Below are 18,725 nucleotides of genomic sequence, written 5' to 3'. Positions count from 1 at the left end.
ACTTTATACGTAAAAAGTAATCAGATCTAAATATTTTATCTCTTTTGAATCCATCCTGACCTGAAAATACTGCATTGTGGAGTCCATTTGATTCCTAGGATGAAAAGTCCTTAATCCAGGCCAGTTCAAGAAGAGAATCAGAAAACAATTTTATGCGGATAGACTATATAGGTAAACATAGCTGTGTTAGACAGGGGACACATGTAAGGCTTAGAAACAAGCACACAAAATCCCACAAGAAAAACATTTCTTGAACAACTCAAAGGCTATTGGTGATGCAAAAATGTTTCGTTAGGTAGGTGGGTGTAGTATAGCCAAAGGCCATCACAAGATGTATTAAGTGGAAAATGCTACCTTATTGACTTTATAAAATATCAATGGAGTATGAGGTACAACCTGTTCTGCAGAAAAGGTATTTATCAGAGCTAAATAAACAACTGGATATTGCATTTTACGCACATTAGATAAAGTAGCGACACTGAGATATAACTGATAGAATCAGTTGCATAATGACCGAAGAAGGTGCAACGAATATTAAATATTCCTTACACATGGGACACAGCCAGTAAAATTCCGTGACAGAGTCGTATTACATGCACATATCTTTCAGTTTATATAGACGAAAGGGATATCTCCTGAGGAGAAAGTTACCAACATAGTTGTGCACCGCGTTTCATTTCGGTGTAATAGGAGGATAGACGTGTTCCACGACGATAACAATATTGCTACGTCCCCAACCCCAACAAAATGTCTGTATACATTTTGGATTGTTCCAGAATGATAAAACCAGACTATCTAAAAACAGTATGCCAATGAAACTCACACTGCTTTATGTGAGGGATCCAAAAGATGGCATAGCATCGTGCAAGTCCTGTAGGACTCACGGTACTAATTTAACTCCAATAGTAAACATATGAAAACACTATCATATTCAAAATTCAATAACTTAAAATTTCTGGGTGCTGATGATGAGACCTATAATTCTCCATGCACATTTAACCTTGGTGCAAGCTTATGTGTGGAGAACACCATATGAGCCGCGGCATTTTGTTTATCTACATGTGCATGAAACACATGTTATTGATTCTGCACCAAATGAATCAGGTGCTACTTTCATTATTGAGTACTCCTGAGTCAAGCCTGTAAAAATACTAAAATTGTATCAGTAGAAATTTGTCTATATTTTTTTTTAAATTACATATATGATAAGCTCTCAAAAGATATTTTTACTAAAATTTTAATTTTCATTATTAACCAATTATGGACCACCAAACCCGTAAATACTCTATTATTTGTTCACCCATTTCTAGACTGGTTCACAGTTCTTCCATATAATTAGTACCGTGTGTCCTGTAATCGTGCTTAATGAAAGTCATAGATGGGGACCATCGATGATTATATGGTGGTGTTGCGTGGTTGAGGTACAACATTTGAATTGAAAACAGCCGGAAGGGCACATAGACACAAAGCTATACGTGCATTAAGTACATACAGACAGGAACATAGATTATTTAAAGATTCTAATCTGCTCAGCTTTTTTGTTAGTCATAATTATGTAACTGACATAAGTCTCATTACTGGTATCGCAAACAGACGTATCAATGTCTTTCTGACAAAATGCTCTTTATGGCTAGTACATGCCTCAATATTTTTTATTACGTTTACTTTCCACGTTCATATGACTGGCTAAAATGGCTCTTGTTTGCAACCAGTATGTGCAGAAAACAGTTTTTTTAATTTCTTAACGTTGTAAATAAAATCCGCTTCTTCACAATCATCATATCATCCATCAATCATGTATACCAATAACCACTAAATATCGATGGAAAAAGAATATAAAAAATAGTTGATGTATTAGCATTTTTATGAAGATTGACCAACAATGCTTGTTTTCAAATTTTGCTACACTCAGTGGATTTAACAAAATCTGGAAAAATCCAAATATACCAGGAATCGACAAACTCTTTACCAATGTTTGCCGTAAAATTATTCATTTAAAAAATTCGACATTCATTCCCTTACCTACCATCTTTTGAAGACAACGGAGTTTCGGTTAAAAGGTTTTCTCACACATGTCTTCGCATTTTTTAATGCAATCTTCAAAATCTGAAGAAAAAAACAATCATCTGTAAAATAGTCGTCTGAATCGTTTGTCGACTATGATAACTTGACCAAATGAAAGTACAAGCTATGTACGAGAATAATCTCAAAGTTAACTTCTGTTTAACTCATTGGGTGATACTTCGCAAATAATTTGTTCTTTGATCATAAGAAAAGTCTTGCGAATGGATTGAGCTACACATGTAATAAGTTGCTTAAAAGTCTATGAAACGTATACGAGATAAGTAATTAAAATGATTTTTTAAAAAGTTATTAGGTAGTTATATGCAGAAGTTTCCACCCTTGATTTTAGAGTTCAGTTTGGATAAACAACGACCACGTGCATGTTACAACTCGGCAGCTGCTTGGCTGTTTATCCAACTTGAATGATCTCGGTCTCATGCATACTCTCATAAAAGTCAATAACGTCATCCTCGATAAAAAATGTATGTATATTAAATGTTCAAACATTAATTCCAAACAAATATCCCATTTTACTTGCACCATTTGATTTCAGACCAGAAGGACTGCAGGTGTGTGATTCGCAATTTTTGTGAAGATATTTTACTTAGCAATAATAAATAGCACTTTTTCTTTACATACACAGTGCATGTTCTTTCATCAATGAAAAACACCATTCAAACACCTGAATAAAAGTGAAAGTATTTGCACGTTTAATAATCAGTTTGTATTGTTATATGCCATTTGAGAAATACCATATCATTCCATACAACTTAACTACATTCCATCCTAGTAGTACATAACGTAATTTCTGAATACAGTCTTGTCCAAGAATGAAGTCCAGTACTTCAAGATGGCAAGATACACTATAGTTACAACGTTAAAAGCAGACAGATCACACTTCTGTATGCCAAACTTAATGTCTGTAGTGGGCCTCGAGGTATCACAGTCCAATCTTAGATGCGCAGCAAGAACCATTTTCTCAAATGACCAGCTGCACTAACCAAATTTTCCCTATCTCAGAAAATTTGTTTTCAGTCCAAGGTAAGTTCAATGCAATGTTGCCAAAATATTTTAGCTTCCAATTTTTTTTTTTAAGGCAGGCAATATGTTAATAAATGTGAAGTCTTCAACATAATGAGCAGAGATAATCTATAACATAGTAAACAATATCATTCGCAGAACAAGTCATATACCATGGAGGGAAATACAGAAGAGCTTTCCAGTTACTGGCAGTTTGATAAATCCCTTTCCCAATCATTCTCTTCTTTGCTTGACAAAAGCCTGTGGACGGATGTGACCTTTACTTTTAAGACAGACGAAGCCGTCGTGGAGGTCAAAGGTCACAGAATCATCCTGGCAACGAGAAGTCCAGTATTTGAAGCTATGTTCTACAGACAGATGGAAAGCAATGAAGTGGCCATAGTGGATGCTTCACCGGAGTCTTTCAAGCTATTTTTAAGGTGAGGACGTGTTTTTGTAATACTAATGTAGAAACTGTTTTGAAATAAATTATTATTCTAACGATATTTATAGTTATTCTATTTGCAGGTATTTCTATTTTACTTAGTGAGCGTGAGTTTGTGAGGCAGACAATTTCATGCATATTTAGGAAATTATTTTTAACACAACCTCAGCCAAAACAGTATTATTCATGGATCCAGTCGTGGTCAGTACGAAAAGTGATGATTGGCAAATAGAACAGTTATCACATGAAGGTGGTTTTCGTCCTAAATGCATTAACATAGTGTAGGACCCTCATTTACATTACTGACCGTTGTCCATACTTAAAAAAGATTTTAAAGGTAACATTAAAAGTTTTCTCTTCAAAACAAGTAACACACTAATTAATTAGTATAGATTATTTACAAAAGAAGGAAGTGTATTGGTTTTTGAGAGTATAACATACCACTAGTAGCATGAAAAAATAAATTACACTATGAGATCAATAGTTTAATTTTTCATATTTTTAAAAATTGTTTGTGAAATCTTATTTCTGTATAAAATTTCGGCCATCTGGCTTAAAATAAATGGTCAGAACTATTATGAAGATACTAAGAAAATAACGACGACTACTGTTTATATATATTGTTATACCTAACTAAACAAAACAATAAAGATATATTGTATTACCTAACTCAACAAAACAGGAAAATAGATACTATTCCTAAATCTGACCTAACTCTGGAAACCAGAATACAAGGCACTATTAAGAACTACATTTCATTAACAATAATAATAATAATAATAATAATAATAATAATAATAATAATAATTAATAATAATAATAATAATAATTATAACAACAACTACATGAAACAAGGTCAGAAAACAATATGATGCGGTTCACTGTGTTGTAATACCTTAATGGTATTATGAATGTAGGTTTGCATGCACAAACATTGTCCATTCAATGCTGTCTAGATTATTTGATATTAGACGTTGGGATATGAGAGGATGTTTGACCTACGAGACTGTATCATTTTTATATCACCTCATTTTATCTGTCACTGAAAACATCTACCACATGTGAATTGCTTCTTCCATTCCTGAACGTATACCCCACCCACCATCGTTTAGATCGCCATCTGCATTCTCTTCTCGGTGTTTTATACTTCGTAGGAGTATAAAACCTTGTTCTGGTCCTGGCAATGTCACGCTATTGTAATGAGTATCAACGAATTTGTCAAGGAATTCGTCTCATGGCATCAACTCTGCAAGTCCCGGGAGATCAACATTAAATGGAAAGAAGTTCGCATGTTAGCGGTTATTGTGCCTATTCATTTCCATGTTGGACCATGCTTGTGTCGTGCTGTAATACTCCTGAATAGTTTGGAAATTAATTATCTTACCTTTTTGAAATGTGTGTGTGTGTGTGTGTGTGCGTGTGTGTGTGTGTGATTTAGATTTTTAACTTAGCGTTAACAATTTTTCAGTCGTATCATTACGATGTATGCAGTGTGACAGTTTATAGTGATGTCTATCACTGGGGCATCATGCCGCAAACATGTAGCATGATGTCCCACCCAGTCACAAGTAGTGAAGTGGAGCGATTCAGCGTCAATGGGATAAGCATTACGAAACCCCCTGGACCTGTTTAGCGTCAAACTTTATAGCGTCAATGGGAAAATACATTACAGACCCCCTTGGGCCTGTTTAGCGTCAAGACTTTGAAGTACACCCTGGGCCACTATAGCCTCAAGGGAAATGGAACATGGGGACTATTGGGTTGTATAGCGACAAGGGAATGATTACGTCTGACCTCACGGTAGGGAGATTGGTAACACTGTAGCAACATGGGGAAGGTGACGTCACATTACTGAGCAAAGGAGTGGAAGCAGCAGAGACGGCGAACAGACTCTAATTGGTTCACTATCCGTTTCGCAAAATAAGCGTTCCTGGAAAATCGCAAAAATCACGATTTTTCTCAGTATCCGGCGTGAGACAGCCCTGTTCACCGAACTTAATAGACTCAAATTTGACTTACTGTCTATCGCCGATTGCGAAAAAATCTCAGGAAAATACGCGATCACGTCGGTGCCAAGTTGAAGGCAGTACCCTCTCTGCTGCTATAATTTAAATCATTATTATATCAATAATGGCAAACATCGGAGAATCTTACACAGCTAGATTAGCTCGAGAGCGACTAGAAGCAATCAAAAATTTTCTTCCTGTTCGTGATTCTGTAAGACAAAATCTTCAAGAACGTCAAGAAGCACAAGTTGAATTTGCTACCGGTACAGAACAGGTATTTAGACCTATTACAAGCGTTACTGAAAGAGCTATATGGGGAGATATTAGGGGTGAGGAGGAGAGGAAGAAGGGTATTCTTCCAATATTAAAACAAACCGCTGAGCGGGCTAAAAAAAAACAAAAAAGATTTTACGAGATCTTCCAACTGATATAGCTGCAGCTCAGCCTCCTCCCGTCGGTGAAGAAATACTTGAAGGCATCAGCAAAATCCGTACTGAATTCGCCGATTTGAAAAGGGAGGAGCCTGCGCCTAAACCCCAACCAGTAAAAGAAAATATTAAACTAATTGCAAAATTTAATGAAGGTGCTATTAAGCAGCTTAAAGAAATAAAAGAAAAAGATTTACCCGCTGCAACATTAACAAATCTAGATCGAAAAAGTGAAATTTTAAAATCAAAATATGCTACTGTAACAATTTTATAAAATAGATATATCGTGTGTATTACAACAAAAAACAGGCTAGAGATGATGATCCAAGATTTGTGAATTTTGTAAGGGAAATACAAAGACTTTATAAAGAATACACATCACAACCTCAACAGCCACCACCTCCCTATTCGCCGTCTGAGCAAGAGCCTTCCTATCAACTTCCTCCACCTCTGCAACAAATAGAACGACAAAAATCTCAATCCGAACCTCAACGTAAGGCTTTCAAATCATCACCTGCAGAAATATTTACCGACGAAGCTCCTAATGCTTTTACTGACCGAGATAAATTAATCAATATTACTGCGTATCAGTATGATTCTAGAGAAAATTATCTGAAATCTGAATATGTTGAGGTGGCGCTCACCAGATAATATGTACGTTTGAGAGAGTGACGTATGTAAGGAGAAGTAGTTTGCATTTAAAACATGCACAGTGGAGAGAATGTTTGCATACCTCTATGCTACATTAATGTAATGTGGATGATATTTCTTTTGGATATTGTACATTTGGAAATTTTACATGATTTAAGCACACTGCTAACTAAAATGACTGCTCCCTTGTGTTAAAAAATCAGTCTGAATTAGTCTAAAGTACACTATACATAGCAGCTATTAAAATAGGGAAAATGAATTTTGCCAGACTAGACAATACCAGCTTCTGAAAGTGCAATGAATGAATTACCACATATATAAAATGTAAAAAAAAGTTATCGGCTCTTTTTTATACAATTTACCTCTGAAGTTCAGGAAGTGAAAATGACCAAGTAGAGCTAGCACTTTTTTGAAAGGTGCACATTTGAAGTAAGGCCAAGCTGTATACTCTATAACCCATAGTACACCCATCAATCATACATCAAAATAAAGGGAATTAAAGGTTCTTTGCATTATACCTAAGATATACAAGGTCTTTTTTAAATAGCCAGTATAACCAGTGAGGAAAGCCGGGGACATTCTTTTTCTTTAAAATCCTAACCCTATGCAAAATGCGAAACTGTATAGCGCCACCTGAACAAGTAGACCTTAAAACTTGGCTTCTTTTATTATATTTTGCTTCTAAAGGTTCGTTTATTAATATGAACGATCCAGGGTATCTAAAATTTAGACAAGATGTAATCAAAGCGAGGCGACAACAAACTACTCAACCACAATCTCCAGAAGAGTTTTACGATGCGCCTACTGCTAGTGGTTTGGGAAGTGGTCTTATTGCCTGCCCTAATAATATTTTCGATGACGTGCAACGACTAGAAATTCTGACTGGGGGTAAACGAGCTGGAAATAATTCTCCGGAAATAACCAATGAAGCAGCTGATATTTGTCGACGATTATTTCAAGGTGGTATCATGGACATTAATGTTTATCGGGAACTCATTGATGAAATCGTTGATGACTATCACAGTGACTAGCTGTTATCGCGATTAGATAAATAAATAACAAATAAGATGATTATACATAATGCTCATCGTGGACCCGTAGCGGTTAGGGCGATAAACTCGCGATTACCAACCTATAAAGCAACTTACGGCGATGGACTCGGTGATGTTGTTCAGGGTTTATTCAGAAGGATAGCTCCCAAAGCAGTACCGATCGCAAAACAATTATCAATGAAAGCTATTGACGTTGTTCGTGATAAAGCTCCTGGTGCTATTGGTAACGTTACCAGTAAAGCGTTCTAGGCAATCAAGGACAGACTAGCGCGATTAATACGTAAACCTGGGGGGGGGGGTGGCCACCAAAAGCGGTCCAGCCAGTGAAATTACCAAGCACTGAAGTGAAGCCTGCAAATGTCAGTAAAGTAATAAATCAAGCCGCAAATCAAAAACTAGCAGCGTTGATAAATCAAGGGGTTGAACAAATAAATACAAGTCTGATATCAGGAAGTGGTCTTCGTTTTAGAAGATAACAAATTATAATAAAATGTTTAAACGTACATCTGACCCAGCGTTTGACATGGATGCACCAGTATTCAAGGATGAGTCTGTGCGTGATTATCAATATTATTCTTATGAAGCAGTATCGCCAAATCAACGTGGACGAATTGAATTACGAGTTCAGGATACAAGTAGGTATTTCTTGCCCGCTGAAGCATTTATTGACGTCACAGGTAAACTTGTAACAAACGTCGCTGCTAATACGCCATACGGAGCTAATGTCAAAGTTGGCTTTGTTAATAATGGCATCATGGCGTTATTCAAAAGTGCTATATACATGATCGATGGAAAAGAAATTGAGACAATCCAAGACAATGTCGACGTTGCTACAACGATTATAAGTCTGGCAAGGTATTCAGATGATTGTACTAGATCAGCTGGTCCGACTACGATGTTCGTCAAGGATAATTCTGAACATCCTGATTCCAACCCATTTCGTCTCGTACAAGTGGCGCGTAATACTTCGACTGACCCACAACCTGCTGGAGCGATAGATAGGCCAACTGATGCATTTTTGATGCTACAAAGTCAGAACCCTAATTATAATTTAGGCTTTGCTACACGTAAATTAATGTTAAAAGGTGATCGTAGAAGATTTTCATGTGCAATTCCACTGTCCCACAGCTTTGGATTTTGCAGAAATGTCAGAAAGGTCATTTTTGGAGCTAAACATACAATTGTTCTTCATCGAAAAGAAGATAATGATGCTATCTTTTGAGAAAATGGCGCTGCTGATGGTAAAGTAATATTATTTAAACTCTCATTGTGGATGCCGGTAATGACTCCATCACTCGCTGAAGAACAGCGGATACTTTCTTTTGTGGATCAAGGCGGTAAATCAATATTATCGTGGTTAACAACAACTACCGATAGTAATCAAAATCCCGTCAATGGTTTATTTACTTGGCATATATCATCACAGCAAGGTGTTTCTGCACCAAGACATATCTTTGTTGCTCTTCAAAATGTTGCACGAACAAACAGTCAAGAAGGAAATCCAATGTTATTTGACCAACTTGGTGTCCCTGAAGTATCTTTAAGAATAAACGGACATCAAGAACCATCCGAGGATATATTATTGGATTTTAACGAAAATTATGTACACTTTCGAGCTAGCGTAAACTCAGGTGTTAATTACAGAGCAATTGCTGTTATACTCAGCGACAAATCAATGTTACTTGAAGGTGTTGTTGGGCGAATGAGAGTTATTGATGCACCAGTGGAAAACATGTAGACAATTAGACCAACCGTGTTATTATAAAAATGTCATATAGTCACGTTAATGTCACTCTGACTCCCGGTCAGGTGAAAAAATTACAATAAAAAAACGCGAGCGCATGCGGGACAAAAATAACATTACGGCGATATCAAATTGCTAGTGGTGGTCCAAACGAGTTATCGTTGACTAAAACTCAACTAAAACATTTCAATAAAGCGCAGCAAGCAAAAACCGAAGTTCAACTTGATTTGGCTCCAAGTGCCATCAAATACATGATTAAAACTGGTGGTAAATCTCCACTTCTGGCAGCAATACCAGCGCTCATAGCTGCTGCTGCCCCAGCTGTTGCAAAAGCAGCCGCGTTAGGTGCTGTTGGAACCGCTGCTAGAATGGCATTAAAGAAAGCAACTGGAAAAAGAATTTTACACAAGGAAAGCTTTAAAAAAAAGATCATCACGGACACAAAAGCCAACAAGGCGTCCCAAAAAGTCAAATATGCCTCAGCCGGGTCGTCTAAGACTACCAGTGGACCAATACGGAGCCGGTCTAAGACTTCCAGGAACTCCGCTTCATGGTACCCAAAACGGTTTTAAGGACAGACGCAGCGCGTCTCACACCGATGTCAAATTTTGATTTACTCGATGCTGCTAAACAATTAAATAAAAAAATTTTAAGAGGTGTTTTTATGCGAGATCAGTTACCGAGCCAACCGAATACCAGCGAAACTGGAATTATTAATCTCGCTAACAGCGATGGTCCAGGAACTCACTGGGCTACTTACGCGATACATCCACATGGAATTGTTTATTTCGATTCGTATGGGTTAACATCGCCAGTTGAATTTCTAAAATACGTACAAAGTACTCCCATTCCAGTTTGGTACTCAACGCTACCAACACAAACACTAACTGATCCTCCGATATGTGGCAACGAAGTAATTAATGTACTTGACGCGTTATCAAAATCAACCAAACCACCTCACAAAGTCGTGCACGAGTATACCGCAGCAAGATTTAACATTTTAAACAGCTCTTAAAGATAATAATGGTTGATATTTACGAAATATCTCTCGAGCGTAAAGGCAAAAAACGCGACGACGTAGATTTATCAAAATATGTGACAAAAGACGATCTTATTGATCTCATGAACTTGTCCGGGGTTGGCCCAGATGAGGTTGCTGTTTTTAAGGACAAATACGGCGTTTTAAAAACGAGTAGCATTAAGTGGAATGACAGTTAGACGAGTACTCGCTGCGGTCACGGATAACATCCCTGTGTTTACTGAGAGCGGAAAAAATCAAAGACTCAAGTAGGTCATTTACAACCATCACAGATGAAATCGCAGCAAGTGTTGCTAATCGCTTAAAAAATACCGGTGACACAATGACCGGTAAACTCAACATGAACAAAAAGAAAATAGTGGTATTAGGGGATCCAACATCCGACGAAGATGCCGCGACGAAAAAATCTGCTGACATATCATTTACAACCATCAGAGATCAAATCGCAGCAAGTGTTGCTAATCGCTTAAAAAAAAAACCGGTGACACAATGACAGGTGAATTCAGTATGAACGGAAATAAAATAGTGGTGTTAGCGGATCCAACATCCGACGAAGATGCCGCAACGAAAAAATATGTTGACTTTAACTATAGCACCGTTGATAGTAAATTATCCACATTGCGGGCTGAGCATGACGTTCACGTAAACCCGTTTACAAATCTCCGTAGAAACTTGAAAAATTAATGAAACCGCAGAGGAATTCTTTGGTACTCCGCTCACCGTTGACGTAGAACTCTCTGATATCAAAATAACATTACAAACACAAGAAGATGTCGTAAGTGGAATTCCTGAGATCGTTAACAAAATTAGTTTGATTAAAACCCCCGGCGGGGTTACTCCAGGGCATATTAACAACATACTATACACAGTATCATCTGGATTCGCAACATGGACCAAACAAAATAATACTATCAAATATACCGCAACAGTTACTGGTGTGTATAGACTGTCTGTGTTCAGCGCTGCAAAATTTGAGATATTTACAACGTATCCATGGCGTCATTCAACCGACAAGTTTTCCGGGGTTGTGTCTATCATATTAAATAGCGGAACCGAAGAAACGTTTATACTGGAAGCAGCTGATAAGAAATTAACCGCAACATCTTACTGGTGGTGTCTAGAATTTGTAGCTGAGACACCTCAATTGGTTACTGCGTAAAATAATAATTTTAGCGTCAACGACGAAGTCAATGATAGAGTCAACAACAACATTAGATGCACAACAATATAGATACGATCGAGTACTCTAATGGCAGTCAGAGTTAAAAACCATCATTGACAAGTACACGTTGAAAGTAAAAAAATACCGGCGGCCTGTAACCGCGCTGGATGCGATAGTTTATTCGGTATCCGCGGTAGTTGCGTCCACCGGTGTAATATTATCAGCGCTAACTCCAGTAACAACTGCAGTAGCAGTAACAATATGCGTTTCATCATCGGCTGCAATCGCGGGTGTTTTTAATATTATCGCGAAAAAGATATCAACGTGCACGAACACAAAATTGCACGATTATATCACGCGGCTAAACACGGTCACGAACGCGTACTCGAAATTATCTTCGCTGATATCATCAAGCCTCAACGACGAAACAATATCAGATTCCGAATTCACAATGATGACAAACACATATAATGAAGTCCACGTTTTGAAGGAAAATAAAATAAATAACAATAAGAGAGCTACTTCAGCAGATAGCCGCAAATACAACTCCGGCAAGGACCACAATGATAACAGTGAGCTCAACCAAACCTGAATTCAGTATTAAATTTCCAACTGCGATTCCGATGGTCGCGGCCAATCTTGTGTGTGATGTAATCGATGGAAGTTACAGCACGGACACAACAATGTCAAATCAAGTGCATCAAGGATTTTTTCTTTATTCATTCACCCCGAAAGAACCACCTGGATTTCTGATTGTACTGATCAATCCGGTCTATCTACGATGTCAAAATCCACTGTTATCGAGAATAAATTTCAAACTAACTGACCAATCCGGCCACTTGTTGGATTTGAGAAATGAGACGGCAAATATAAATTTACTTGTGAAATCGTAAAACTCTACGATTTTCAGGGATTCTAAGCGTGTTATCAAGAAAACAGTACCAAAAAAATAATTTTCCTGATAGTCAAGGTGGATATTTTGTTTTACTGACTGACTAGACCCAAGCTGTCGCTCAGATTTCAGTAAAATATTATAAGAAATTTTTTGTACTGAAAATGTGCCAACTTTTCTCAATTCTGAAAGTAATAGGGAGTCAAAATCGTGTAAATCGACTGATTTTTCCATTCTGAAGGGGTAATAGGTAGTCAAAATCGTGCAAATCTAGCAAATTTCAGTAAAAAATAAATTTCTTATAATATTTTTGTAATTCTGATTACACTGACAGTTTTCAGTAAAATATTATAAGAAATTTATTTTTCACTGAAAATCTGTCAAATTTGTGAATTCTGAAAGTAAAAATGTAGTCAAAATCGTGCAAATCGTCGGATTTGTTAATTCTGAAAGTAATAATGTAGTCAAAATCGTGCAAATCGTTGTATTTTACCCCAAAATTTTTTTTTACTGATAATAGCACCAAAAAAAAAATAATTATCCGTTCTTGTCCTTGTGGACTGACATACTATTTTCACTTTCATTTCCACGTCCTTGACGAAATCAAGGATTTTATCAAGGGAGTCTACCTTTCGTTTTCGATCGTTTCACGATCTGACATAATTTTTCTTAGTTGCCTCACACGAGTATTAATTATCTTCTTTGCTTCATATTCACGAGATAATTCCGACCTAATTTTTTCGATTGCACGAGAGAGACGGACACATAGCCGTCTGAAATTTCTTTATAAATCTATATTGAGATGGTAAAATATATCTTCCCTTGTCTTTAGCTTCTTGCAACGTTTCAAAATCAGAAATAACTTTTTCAGGATTTAATTCATCAGATATATTTATGCCGTTGAGTTCTAATTTTTTAAACGCAGAAATTACATCATTGATATTTTCATAATTCATTTTATATATACCGAATATTATATATTTAGAAGAAAAAAATTTTAGACCAAAAATAAACAGTAGTATGATGAGCGGTTATCATTCATAGGTTATTTCTTCACTGGCCTGTGTGTCTTTCATAGGATTCGTTCTTGAGACTTTTATCTTTGTTTGAGACCCTTCTCGGACCCTATGACCGTTTCTTTTTGGCCGACATTCTTTCTGAATGTTTTCACTGTGGAATACCCAAGTGATTTAGAGCTTATGCATCCACGCTACTGTTTATTTTGGAGCGAAATGCATTCGTGTACACCCCCCAAGATTAAATCCCAGGGTAGTGCAAAACGCACTCACTACGTATTTGACGTGGTGAGAGATGTACACGGGCTTGCTGGCGCCCCCATTATATAGAAAACTCCTATTAATCGGTACCACCGACAATATGCCCGTTACGAGATTCGAACCACTGACCCCCAGAACGAGACTCAGCAACACTTCCACTGCGCCATGGTTGCAATCTATGGTATATGCTTTAAAAATTATTATTTAGTTACCCTATGGGAAGTGTAATACAGACAGTACTGAATAAAATTACTAAATTCTGCACTAATAAAATAATATTAGTCCATATCTCCGACTGTTTCATCAAATAACCGAAAAGATATACTGCATATTTCTGCAAAGGATCTAAAAATAACTCACTGTTGTGCAATGTGTAACCGCAGTTATTTTTTCTGTTTGTAAGTTAGAAACCATAAATGCCCTTCTATGTTATTAATTACGACGTAGATAGTTAATTAATTAATTACGACTTAGATAATCAATTATTTAATTACGACGTAGATAGTTAATTAATTAATACGACGTAGATAGTTAATTACGACTACAACTACGGAGAGCTCCGTTACAGAATTATCTCCCTTGTTTCAGGTCGAAAAGAAGTAGTATCTAATAGGAATTTTTGACAAAAAATAAATAAATAACTAGTTAGTAAATACTATATCTTAGCTTAACAGTTATCTCTCTTAATGATATTAGAAAATAATTTTTTGTTTGTATTTTTTAGAGAATGCGGATTTATATATATTTTCTGCGACTTTTAGTACTGAAGCCCTGGTAATATCAAAATATTTGCCAGCTGCATTCATTGACTGAAAAATTCTCTTTTCGCCAGTCTCTAAATTTATGGATACAACTGCTTTGGCGCTCTTATCAATACAGCCAATATTACCGGATTTACAATTCTGACTTTGCATGACAACTCTCAGATTGGATAAAGAATTGTTCTGAGTGTTTGCATCAATATCATCGATCACAAGACCATCTTTGATCACCCCAAAGAAACATTCGTATGTGAATCGATGACAGTAATAATAATTTTTCCCATTAGCAGTAAACGCGAGATAACCAGCATTATTAACTACACCAACTGGTTTCTTCAACCAAAAGTGTCTTACTACACCATCACGATTTTCTTCATAATCCTTGATGATGGGATGTCTGACAAATTCCTTTTGCTCCATTTATTTATAATATTATGTCTAAATTATAACTTATCTTTAAATCTTGCTATATAGTCTTCAGAAGTTCTTATAACTTTGTCCTTGACAGAGTTCTTATTTTTCTTGTCATAATAACGTTTTAACTCTCTATACCGTTTACCAGCGTAACGCGCACAGCTGTGTTTTTCCTCAAACTCCGACACCACATCTTAAACACGGTTCTGGACCAAGACTTCCTTTCCTTACACTTTGCGAATGTTGTCCGCAGAATTCATTTACGCAGGATTTGTTACAAAGAGTTGCAGATCTTATCATAAGCCATTTACACTGATTCATTATATATACTATTTTTTATTTAAATACTTGTCTGAAATATAATATGGATGAGTTTGAGAGATTATCTACAATCCAGCCTTGGAAAGCTTTTAGATTCGATCTTGACAGACTAACCCCTGACTCGCGGAGGCGAGATCTGACTGATCTGATTAATATTATCAGGGATGCCAAAAAAGAATTTCGTGATGATGGCGCATCTCACGTGTGGTTGACATTTAAAATTATACGCGATGACTCTGCCAAGGACTCTGTCATCGACTCTGCCAAGGACTCTGTCATAGATGCTACAATGAACGATACGCGGGCGAAAACGATTATCGATTACCTTAATCAGAAAAATTTTTTCAGAATAAAGTTTACTGTGCTAGCAGAAGATTCCGATACGTGGATTATCCGTGACAAACGTGACCCTGTCCTTGCTGGTGGAAAAACCGCTGTGTTAAGTAAAGATTCCAATCCAGGAATGTTGACTGGGATTGACAGACCATATTACAATCGATCGTATCCTGTGACCGCAGTTATTTATGGAATTTATCAGCTAAATGATAGACCTAACATTAATGATCTTGCCCCGATGAGATTTTCATCACTGAATTGTGTAGCCGAGGGAGAAACAGAACATTTTAAAAATGCGAAGGGTGGAAACGGTTTAACTGATCTGCGACGTGAAAAAGATAGCGAAGTGGGCTGAGCAGGTCAAAGATACAGGATCGTCAATAAACGATGTCGCTGAGTTATCAAGAAAATTAATATTTCCAATAACTGTAAAAACGTTAACCGGAGAGTTTTATATGAATCAAAGAGTAAGTCAAAGGAAGCTCCAATTGAAATTATTGATCATAATGCGCACGCGTAGACCTCCGCGGTAACAATATTTCCACGTGATCGTGTTGTGAGATTTTACTCCCCAGAGAATTCGGGGGGGGGGGGATATGTTTGACTTTATTAAACAGATAAGTAAAAAGATCCTATATCAGTATGGTTGTTTAATAGTTCCGAAGATGGAGAATATGATTAATTTGTAAGACCTAACGGCGTCTTATATCGTAGAGAATCTCTCCAACGCGCAGTGAGAAAACTCGCACAGAGATATTCAGAAAATACTGAGCAATTATTAAAAAAATTGTTTTACAGTTCGGTCAGTTGCTGCCCACGCCACGAGAGAGAAAAATTCATGGAGACCAACACGCACTGAGCTCCTTCAAGATGTTCATTAAGCTGTATCGAATACGGACATTGCGGTTTGTGGAGTATCGAATATAACCACAAGGATGTTATTTCGGTGGATATGGTCGCGTGTTATCCTGGAAGTTTTCTCGGGATGGATGAGAGTGCTGGATATTTTAAAAGATTCGGACATCCTACAAACGAGATGACACGAGTGGCGATTAAGGGTCCATTACCCGATTTTGATCTGACAGGATTTGCTCGTGTAGTGTCGTTTTAATTCGATAAAGATCTTCATCCGTGTTGTTTTGTTTGGTTTGGTAGACACTTTTTAGAAAAACGTTAGGCGCCAATAGTGTTATTCCGATATTTGCTTGACAGTAGCATATTAATATCGTTGGTTGTCAGTGAAGCAGTTATATCATATCGGAAGCAGACTTCGGTTTGGTTACCAACACCGGAGCGTATCAGTGTAGATGAGGTCAACGAAGAATATAAGCAAGAATGTCCAAATACTCCTGTTTATGTCATCGTCGATGATGCTCCTAATATTCTCAGGATTAAACTCAGCAACAGCGAAAAACAGCAAAAGATCTCGGTAGAAAAATAATCGGTAAATTTACTCAAGGTGGAGCATATGATCATAAACGGCATTGTGCAAGATTGATTATGGATGATGTTGAATTAGATTTTATAATTGCTGATGCCGCTGCGAGAAATATATTTTGTGACCTGAGAAACGTTTACTTGTCTGACGGGAAAAAGTTGGGCACAATTGTTAGTTACACTAGTGGAGAGTCTCATCAGTATACACATCTAAGATCTTCAACGCTCGCATATGTTTCTTTAAATTTGCTCTCGATGATAAATAGATTTCCTGACACTGCAGTTAGAGTTGCAACGGATTCATTTCATATCGATAAAAAATATTCAGAATTATTGGCTCGTTTTACAAACACTAATGCATTATGGGGTTCGTGGAGAATAAAACAAGAAATGTTACATTGTTATTGTAAATCCGCGGTTGTTGCGGTTAAAGATAGTTATCGCAGCGATCAGATATCAGAATTATCGTCGGAGCCATCCGTGTATGATCCAGTATCCGGACACAAAACGGTTTATTTGAACGGGCCGGGAGGTTCTGGTAAGACAACTGGGGTAATCGAATTATTTCGACAGAAACACGATGATATGATTGTGCTAACACCAACACACAGACTTGCCAGGGAGATGAAACAACAAGGAGTAAATTCTTGTACCTATCATAGTTTTTTCAAATACAGCGGTGGCACATGGACTCCCGATCGAATGGGAGAGAAATATATTTCAAACATCATCATTTGGGATGAAGTGTGCACCGTGTCGTTGGAAATATTAAAAACATTTCTTGATTGGCTGTTATTGAAAAATACAGCTGTGATAATGTGCGGCGATCACGGTCAACCACCACTGTTTGTTGAACCATCTCCACACGATTGGTTGAAGAATTTTGTTGATTATTACTCGGAGATAACTGATGATTATAGATCTCATGATGCAGAATTAAACGAGTTCAAGAAATTAATGAGACTACAACCGAACAAAATTAATTGTGAAATAGCGCGTAAAATAATTTCAGAAACTTCTATGAACGAATTTCTACAAACGTGGAGACCGGATGATTTGATATTGGCAATTAGAAAGATAGTCAAAGACACACTTCAACAGCGGTTGTTTCAGTTACATAAAGAAAAGTTTCCAACATTGCCAGTGCCGCTGTGTTATCGACCAGCTGATACGCGACGACAGAATATCGACGTTGATATACCAGGACAGACCGAGTCAAGGAAACAGAATCTCGTATTAAATGATGTTGTCGCAGTTGATGTCAGTGTTGTTGAGGATGCTCTGCACGCTAATAAATCTCCGTGGACGTTAGGATACGCAATGACGATTCACTCATCTCAAGGATTAACTATTACTGATACAGTTGTTTGGATCGTTGATGATCGTATCGAATGGTCAAACTTAGTTTATCTGGCAGTGTCCAGAGTCAGAAAAATATCTCAACTGCGAAGAATTGTCTTGGACGAGTCAGTGATCAATGATGATATCGACAATGACATAATAAGAAAAAATTAGCTAGTTATAAACAAAGTGACAAAAAAAGACAAACGCGACTTTGATCTCGACGCTGAATTTATCAACGCGCTGAAGCAGCAGCAGAATAATCACTGTGCGAGCTGTAATTGTATAATGTTATGGCAGTACTCGAGTAATAATCCAAGACAATTTACCGTGGA

General features: G+C 37.1%; 1 protein-coding gene across 1 annotated transcript in view; it reads left to right on the top strand.

Annotated features, from left to right (window-relative positions):
* The window catches only part of LOC149798977 (BTB/POZ domain-containing protein 6-B-like), an 82,992-nt gene that overhangs the window by 15,071 nt on the left and 49,196 nt on the right, over positions 1 to 18,725 (top strand). Inside the window, exon 2 of the mRNA XM_089957012.1 lies at positions 3,244 to 3,524. Coding sequence (XP_089813138.1) covers positions 3,259 to 3,524 — 266 coding nt within the window. The 5' untranslated portion in view covers positions 3,244 to 3,258. The remainder of the gene's footprint in view (positions 1 to 3,243; positions 3,525 to 18,725) is intronic.

Source organism: Sinohyriopsis cumingii, chromosome 5, assembly GCF_028554795.1.
Source record: "Sinohyriopsis cumingii isolate HCF-2022 chromosome 5, ASM2855479v2, whole genome shotgun sequence".
In the NCBI taxonomy this organism is placed as follows: Eukaryota; Metazoa; Mollusca; class Bivalvia; order Unionida; family Unionidae; genus Sinohyriopsis; species Sinohyriopsis cumingii.
Note: the sequence above shows the minus strand (reverse complement) of the source record. Positions and strands in the feature narration are given on the sequence as shown.